General features: G+C 41.1%; 1 protein-coding gene across 1 annotated transcript; it reads right to left on the bottom strand.

Moving 5' to 3' along the window:
- Nucleotides 1-374: 374 nt before the first annotated feature.
- LOC307146300 (E3 ubiquitin-protein ligase TRIM21-like) lies at nucleotides 375-7,684 on the bottom strand (the record flags this gene model as incomplete). The annotated part of the gene is made up of 4 exons (XM_079850198.1): nucleotides 375-2,040; nucleotides 2,163-2,189; nucleotides 4,818-4,965; nucleotides 7,442-7,684. 4 exons carry the CDS (start codon nucleotides 7,682-7,684, stop codon nucleotides 1,496-1,498), a joined length of 963 nt encoding a protein of 320 aa, XP_079706324.1. The 3' UTR covers nucleotides 375-1,495.
- Nucleotides 7,685-8,963: the final 1,279 nt, after the last annotated feature.

The raw sequence follows: 8,963 nt of genomic DNA, 5'->3' as shown, positions 1-8,963 counted from the left end.
CTGGTATTTTGGCCCATTCCTCCATGCAGATCTCCTCTAGAGCAGTGATGTTTTGGGGCTGTCGCTGGGCAACAGATTTTCTATGGGGTTGAGATCTGGAGACTGGCTAGGCCACTCCAGGACCTTGAAATGCTTCTTACGAAGCCACTCCTTCGTTGCCCGGGCGGTGTGTTTGGGATCATTGTCATGCTGAAAGACCCAGCCACGTTTCATCTGCAATGCCCTTGTTGATGGAAGGAGGTTTTGACTCAAAATCTCACGATACATGGCCCCATTCATTCTTTCCTTTACACGGATCAGTCGTCCTGGTCCCTTTACAGAAAAACAGCCCCAAAGCATGATGTTTCCACCCCCATGCTTCACAGTAGGTATGGTGTTCTTTCTCCTCCAAACACGACGAGTTGAGTTTTTACCAAAAAGTTCTATTTTGGTTTCATCTGACCATATGACATTCTCCCAATCCTCTTCTGGATCATCCAAATGCTCTCTAGCAAACTTCAGACGGGCCTGGACATGTACTGGCTTAAGCAGGGGGACACGTCTGGCACTGCAGGATTTGAGTCCCTGGCGGCGTAGTGTGTTACTGATGGTAGCCTTTGTTACTTTGGTCCCAGCTCTCTGCAGGTCATTCACTAGGTCCCCCCGTGTGGTTCTGGGATTTTTGCTCACTGTTCTTGTGATCATTTTGACCCCACGGGGTGAGATCTTGCGTGGAGCCCCAGATCGAGGGAGATTATCAGTGGTCTTTTATGTCTTCCATTTTCTAATAATTGCTCCCACAGTTGATTTCTTCACACCAAGCTGCTTACCTATTGCAGATTTAGTCTTCCCAGCCTGGTGCAGGTCTACAATTTTGTTTCTGGTGTCCTTTGACAGCTCTTTGGTCTTGGCCATAGTTGAGTTTGGAGTGTGACTGTTTGAAGTTGTGGACAGGTGTCTTTTATACTGATAACGAGTTCAAACAGGTGCCATTAATACATGTAATGAGTGGAGGACAGAGGAACCTCTTAAAGAAGTAGTTACGGGTCTGTAAGAGCCAGAAATCTTGCTTGTTTGTAGGTGACCAGATACTTATTTTACAGAGGAATTTACCAATTAATTCATTAAAAATCATACAATGTGATTTCCTGGATTCTTTCCCCCCATTTTGTGTCTCATAGTTGAAGTGTACCTATGATGAAAATTACAGGCTTCTCTCATCTTTTTAAGTGGGAGAACTTGCAAAATTGGTGGCTTACAAAATACTTTTTTGCCCCACTGTAGATAAATTGCCCATTCAAATAATTTTTTCACACAACATAACTCACAAATATAATATTTCATTATAGTTGATGTTTTGTCAGTGACTGATTTTTGAGGGCCTGAATATTCTTTTTTAGCACGTGTACACATATTGTGCATCACATATTAAAAGAAAGTAAAAACTTCTTGATTGTGGTTTTTGCTATTTAAAAAAAAAAAAAAAAAAAAAACGCAATCTTCTCAATTTTTTATTTTAACTGACAGGTGTGATGATCAGGGGGTTTGAGTTTTTACCTTTACCATTACCATTACGGCCTGGGTTAAACACTGGATAGAGTTTCTCAGTGAAAGTCTGACCAGTGAAAGAGTAGATATGAGATCTGGACTCCACGTCATAAAAAGAGACCAGACCCTCCTCATAATCCACAAACACACCAACCTTCTCAGGTTTCACTCTCAGAGATAAAGAGACAGGTGGACTTTCACCAGCTTCATATTCATTCTCATTCTTCAGATTCAGAATCCAGAGTCCATAATCAGGACTCTGTGTGAACGTCATGTTCCTCTTAATGGATTCTCTGGCCACTCCAAAAAAACACTCAGTCTTTCCCTTCACCTGCACCTCATAGTAAAATCTCCCTGAACTGAATCCCTGCTTTGCCAGAACACGAAGACCCTGACTAAATCTCTTTGGGTTTTCTGGGACGTCCTGCTTAACGTGTCCACGACTGACTTGTTTTCCATCATCAGACAGGATGAGATATGGATTCGCTGTATCAGGATCCAGAGTCACATCCACTGAGAGAGATCAGACATTATCAATCAACTTCAGATCAAACTTTTTCAGATGTAGATCATATAATACAGATTACCAAAGTATTGCTAGTGTATTGAAGAAAATGGTGTCAGTCACACTGTACCTGCATAAGCCTGAGCCCACTTCAACCCTGTGGACACAGATGACAATGTGATGATGAATTATTTATAGCAATAATTTTAAATTAACAGTGAGTTCTCTCTACTGACAGCATCAATAGCATGTAAATGTTGCTCGTCCCTCAGTTTGTAAAAAAAAAAAAAAAAGCAGAATGTGTAGGGGACAAACATTGAGGATTTAAGAGAATGTGAAGCGTGTATTTTTTTAATCAAAGCTCTTCTATTAATAATAAAAAATAAAAAAAGTGTTATTTGAGCTGTAAAGTGTCTAAATTTTCCTTGTGAGGTGGGAAACTTGTTTTAGACAGATAATGTATTTTTACAGTTTGTACACAGTCACATCCTTTTTTGTCATTTATTAAGTAATACTGCTTTAACATGAGTTTACATGGATAGAACTTTACATAGAAAGGGTTAGTTTATGATTATTTTCTTGAAACAGAGATCCTTTACAAACTGATCTTAAATTGGATTAAGTGGTGGCTGGTGGAACATTTTCTAGGTAGGGCTGTGTTTAAGAAAAAAGTTAACAGGAGGAAAACATATTAAAGGTGCCATAGAGTGGATTATTTTATTATTTTATAATGTTTCCTGGGGTGCCCTTATAATGTTAGTATGTTTTTTAGATCAAAATTTGTTATAATTTAGAAATAAAAGGCATATTTCCTAGCCTGATTTCATTCCCTGGATTGAACACTCTGTTTGAAGGGGCGTGTCTGCTGTGAGACTTCAGTGTTGTTGCCCACTGCTGTGATTGGCTGACATGCTTGCATATGAAATATCTGGCATTACATGTAGAGCTATCTGGAAAACTTTTACTATTACAGCTTTTATACGTTTTTACTATTACAGCTATCGGGATTAACGAATCATGAGAAGTTTAAGTATTTAGATCTATTCCAGCATTGAGCAGATGACAGCCTGTTGATCGCGTGAATGAAGATCTTATCACGGCAACGCGATCTACTGATGCATAAACAGTGTTGAACGACTTTGAGAGAAAGATTATCTGTCTGAACTTGAACAATTACACATCAGAAATTCACATAACCCACTGGTTCTCCAGAGGCTCGGATGAAGGAACTAAAAAAATACTTTTGTGTTCATTTGTACATCCAAACACTGAGCAACTGCCATGCTTCGTTCGCTCGTTTGCAAGCCACGATGTCTCTCGAGGAAAAAACAATATCGCGCTGGATCTAGATAACACAGTGTAAATTATTGTTAATAAAATCACTACTTACCGCTTGCGGGAATATAACCTTAGTTGAAATTGCCCCCTTCGTCAGTATGAGACGCCGAGAGAAGCCTGGGTGCTTGATATTGTTCCAGGTTAGAAAAACAGTCCGTGGTGAAACGGGCAGAGCAACTAACAACTTCGAATTAAACTGTAGCGGTATCCGATTATAGATAGATAGATAGATAGATCTGCCATTTTCCCTATGATCCTCGCTTGTTTCTTCACCTGCAGAACTTCTGATGATTCGGCTGCGCAGTTTCGCCTGGCACTGAGCATGGGCTGGCATATGCAAATTTTTAGAGGCGTACATATTAATGATCCCAACTGTTGCGTCACAGTTGGTGTTATGTGGAGATTCGCCTGTTTTTCAGGGGTGTTTTTCAAAAACGAGATTTAAATAAGAAAGGGAAAACTATGGTGTTTGAGACTCACTGTATGTCATGTCCATGTACTGAACTCTTGTTATTTAACTATGCCAAGATAAATTCAATTTCACATTCTAGGGCACCTTTAAGACTTAGAACATATTCTGAAGGCTTGAAACATTTTAAACAAAGTTCTACCAAGTTTTACCAAGTTCAGGATTAACTTTGAGGATGATTTTCAAAAAACTGTAACGAGATCATCAGTGAACAGTTCCTCTGTCAGAGTGAGTGTTTGTGTCTGTGCTTGGAGTGAAGTCTGATGCCCATATGTACATAAACATCATTGGCCCTCGCAAACTCATAAATAAAACACTCACCAGACACGTGACCATACTGAAATGTGATGGTGGAAAAAGCTATCAGAGTGCTGAGACCGCATATGTAACCGGTCGTCATCGACCCTCTCCAAGCGGGATTCGAACCGGAGACCCGGGAAGCTCCTACTGGCCTACATTACACATACACTGCTTTCTCATGAATAATAACGGACTCGCGCGTGCCTGTATACAAGCCATTGTAATAATCATCTTTACCTTGATTACAATCGTCATCCATCAAAACTTTACTGGTGAGATGCTTGTTTGCTTTATTCAGCCTCTACAGACTAGTCCTGACTTTAGCGGTGGCTCATTTGAGGCGATTGAGAAAATCGCCCACAAGATTTGAGGACGTCGATTTTATGTCATTTATGTTTAATGTTCACAGCAATTGGCTAAACTGCTACATAAACCCGCCTCCTGAACTTGAGACATGCGGACAGGCAGAGGGGACATATAGGAAAAGTGAATATTTTGCACAGATGATTCATATATATCAATTTACATAACTTATAATTATTGTTTTGTGTGTGTGGCTCCGGGAGGGCGGCGCCCTAGCGACTTTTATTGACCAGCCGCCATTTAATCCGTAATATTCCTGGAATTTTTTTTTTTTCTTAATTACTGACAAAAATCTACTCTATAATATTCACATACCAGCTTGATTGAGTTTTTTTTTTAATTCCTGATGAGTTTTCTTCAGATGAGTCAGAGCTCTATGCAGAGAGTTCACATTCACATCAGAGTCACTCCTGATCTCAGTCCAGTTCTTGGTGTGTGGACGAGTGTCCAGGGATGAGCTCATCTACAGCAGGAGAGAGAAGACTGTTAAATACGTAATTAATTTATATTTAAAGTTAGTATATTTTACACAGTTGCCTACTTTTCTAACTGTCACAGTTCTGTTAGATTGGACTTCTTGTGTCTCACCAACTTCTACCTGATTAAGTCATATGTTGTCTTGGTTACTCATTATGTTCAGCTGTGCACTCATCTCCCTCATTATAACGTGTACTTAAGTTCTGTTCTGATTGGCTGCATTCGAAACCACATAGGCTACTCAATGAGTAGGTACTTAATAAGTACTTACTTAATGAGCGCTAAAAGAGTAGGTACTTTATAGCCAGGGGCACGTTCAAGTTCAAAACGGTGCGCAACGTTTTTCTACGGTTTCCGGGTTGAACGTCATGTTTCCTGGAAACGGCGTGCACCGGTGTGCAACGGGGTTTGAGATGCGTTTTCTCTTGTTTGGTGGGTGTGTCAGAACTGCAGTCCAATCAGCAGCAACATGTATATAAAGCATGCGGTATTAAAGTGAACTTGCACAATGGGTTCAAGGAAAGTATTACATTTACAAATGTGTTCGATGCAGCTCGGTATACGCAACAACTGAGGATATTAGAAGACATGTTTGTCGAAAGTTTTATTGTAAAAAATATAGGATATCAACAAAATGATGTAGTTGTTTATATTTTTAGCTTCATTGCAAGTGTATGACATTTGGTATAGAAATAAACAATGGTAATTAAGTGCTTTTCCTAAAAATGAGAAAGAAAATACAGGGTATTAAAAGAGTATGAACTACAAATAAAGTCAGTATGTGAGGCTAAATAGATGTGTTTTAGTCTGAATTAGGTAAGATGTGTGCTTCAGTTTCCACAAATCCCTTCACTCGATTGGGATGTTCTCTTTTGTTCTGGGCGGCAAGTGCTGTAACTGTAACATCGGGCATATTTTGTAGTATTAAACACATATTTATACCGACTTCATCAGGCTCAGAAAATTCTTCACAAAGAACACAAAGAATGGCCTTCTCAGCTGCCATAGTTGCAACTCTTGCGTCATCAGAACAGTGTGTTCAACGCATCACCGTTTCTGTTTAAGAAACGTTGTGCAACGTTTTGTCGTTGAGTATGAATGCGAACCGGACATCTGCCATGTTGACGTTATCATGTGACCTACGACGCGTTATCACACGCGCAAGATTTGAACGACACGTTTAATTCATCTATCTGTAAATATCTTGATTTTGATTAAACTTGCTCATTTTTTTTCTTCAACTTTTTGAAGAAACTGTTGCCCATTTATTTTGTGAATACATTTAGGGTTGATTTAAGTTCTTATATTTAACCCTACGAATGTGACCCACCGTTTTATCCTTAACGATATTATTTATTTTTATAACGAAATCGTAATAAAACGAATTGTCATCTCTTGAATATGTTGTTAATTTTTTTTTTTTTTATATCCAAACATTTTCATCCACAAGCAAAAGTGAATACTGAATACTGATGTTTCGAACGTACTGCTTCCTTCACGTACTGTTTTCGCCTACTATATAGTAGGAAAGTAGGCATATTCGACCGCACTTAAGTCCGAATCTCGCGATAATTAGTACGTCACCCAGGTAATTCTCGCCTACTCTTTTGGATTCGTACATACTTTTTCGCTCGCCTACTCTTTTTCCCATACTAAATAGTAGGGAAGTATGCGGTTTCGAACGCAGCCCTGGTGTTTCATTGTTCGGGCTCATCTGTGAATAGTGTTCCTGTACATAGTTCCTGAGTACTTTCTCCTGCCTCCTTCATTGTGAACCTAGTGAATTATCAAGTAAAGAGACTGTATGAACTAATTAGCCTTCTTCCTGTTTATATATTTTGTGATAGTGGTGGGCAAATCGAGGCTTCGTGAAACAATGAAACAGTTGAAGCAAATGTGCCATATTGTGTCGAGGCGGGTGACGGACGTAACGGACACTACATCCATATTTTTTTACAGTCTATGGTTGAAACACTAGTGAAACACTACGAAGCTTCATTTAGCCGTAGTCATGTGACATGATTGTTTTGAATCACGCTTTGGATCAGTGTTTCGAAACATCTGCGCTTCAGGGTCTCGAAAAGCTTCGGAACGTCAGTTTCGCTTCAGCCATAGTTTGTGACACTAACACAGTTAACTAATTTTTCAAATTGGACTTTATCACTCTGGTAACGTGGTATATAAAACCACACAAGAGAGAGGAATGGGATTACAGGATTACACCAGCATGACCTGCCTATCCAACAGGACAGAACATTCTACTGTAATGGGTAATTCCCCCAAGCGGTAACAACTGGAACGGCTAGAACTGTAGAACTCAGTCTACTACAAAAACCATTTCATTTTGTACAATTTCTAAAAGACTGGTACAAATACAATGGTCAAGCAGCTCCTCATGTTTGTGAACAGAGAGTTTGTCCTGCATTATTGTACATGATGACTGATGAGAGATGTTGACAGACCTTTATGACATGGAGATGATCGTCAGTGTGTGAGAGCTGCTCCAGCTCAGTGATTTCCTGATGCAGATCTTTAATGAGATCTTCAGCCTGTTTCTCTGCTGCTTTCTGCTGTTCCTCCATCATCTTCAGCTGATCAGACTGACATCTCTCAATGGAGCGGATCAGATAAGTGAAGATCTCAGCACTGGTGGATCTCTCTTTCTCTGTGTTTCTCTGATAATTGAGGATGATTAGAAGGCTCATCTATTAAGTTTTATCCATTTAAATGAGGTTCTTTATTAAACCGATTTAAATATTATAATGCATTATCAATTTTACAATATTTTAACCTCCACTCACCTTTTTCAGCTCTACTGAGTGCTGGATCTCTTTAATCTTCTTTATCCTGTCCTGGATCATCTGATGAACGTCAGTCTACATACAGATAAAAACAGATAACTACAAAATCGAATTAAAAGACCAAATTAATTCAAAATTATGTGGCTTTTAGTAAATGTCTTTGAGGATAAACCGTTTCGGTTACTAAACGTAACCTCTGTTCTCTCTAGAAGAGGGAACGAGTATTGCGTAAGTAGCTTACGCTGCGGGAAAGTCTTCTTTCTCGAGATACTGAAGCCAAAAATTATCCTTAATTTTTAATAATCTTGTCAACACAGTGCGGCAGCCTGCAGACCTAGGGCAGGCTTACTAGCGTGCCCATTGGCTGCCCTGCGGCAACTGCAGCAGCCTACCGCTGAGCCCTTGGCGTGACGTCACGACCAATGAGCGCGCTTGGCGCGCTTAATGCGTCACAGCCCGCAAAAGGGGTGTGGCTTAGCGTATATAAGCGGGGCTCAGAGGCTGCTTCACTGGTTTCTGTCGCATGAAGCGAATGAGCTCGTGGCGCGAGCACGGCGGGTTACGCAATACTCGTTCCCTCTTCTAGAGAGAACAGAGGTTACGTTTAGTAACCGAAACGTTCTCTCACGAGAGGTTCTCTCGTATTGCGTAAGTAGCTTACGCTGCGGGAACACCCTTGTCAACGCCGTGCGCGCCCAGCATCCACTGAATGAGTCCCAGGGAGAGCCCGGGGAACGTGATAGCAGAGAGCCGGGCAGCCAACGGAGGGCTAGCGCAGTACACAAGCACATACTAGGGAGCACGGAGCGGCACAGCTGGTCCGAACTGACAATTCCCTGCACAGTGCAGCTCAACCAGTAGAGCTAAATCAACCAACGTAGCCCGCGCACAGATAGTGGGCTGGCTTACGCGAGACTTAGACTGATAACACTTTCGCCTGCAAGGCGGGAACTTCCAGGTTGTAAAACCTAACAAATGTAGAGGGGGAGGCCCAGCCTGCCGCCGTACAAATGTCATGAAAGGGAATCCCGCTGGACCACGCCCACGATGAGGCCATGCCTCTGGTGGAGTGAGCTCGAATGCCCAGTGGGCACTGCAGGTCTTTAGACGCATAAGCAGCAGCAATAGCGTCCACTATCCATCTCTGTGTTTCGAGGCGGCGAGACCCTTGGTGCGCCCACCA

The sequence above is a fragment of the Squalius cephalus genome, assembly GCF_949319135.1.
Source record: "Squalius cephalus genome assembly, chromosome: 18".
Lineage (NCBI taxonomy): Eukaryota > Metazoa > Chordata > Actinopteri > Cypriniformes > Leuciscidae > Squalius > Squalius cephalus.
Note: the sequence above shows the minus strand (reverse complement) of the source record. Positions and strands in the feature narration are given on the sequence as shown.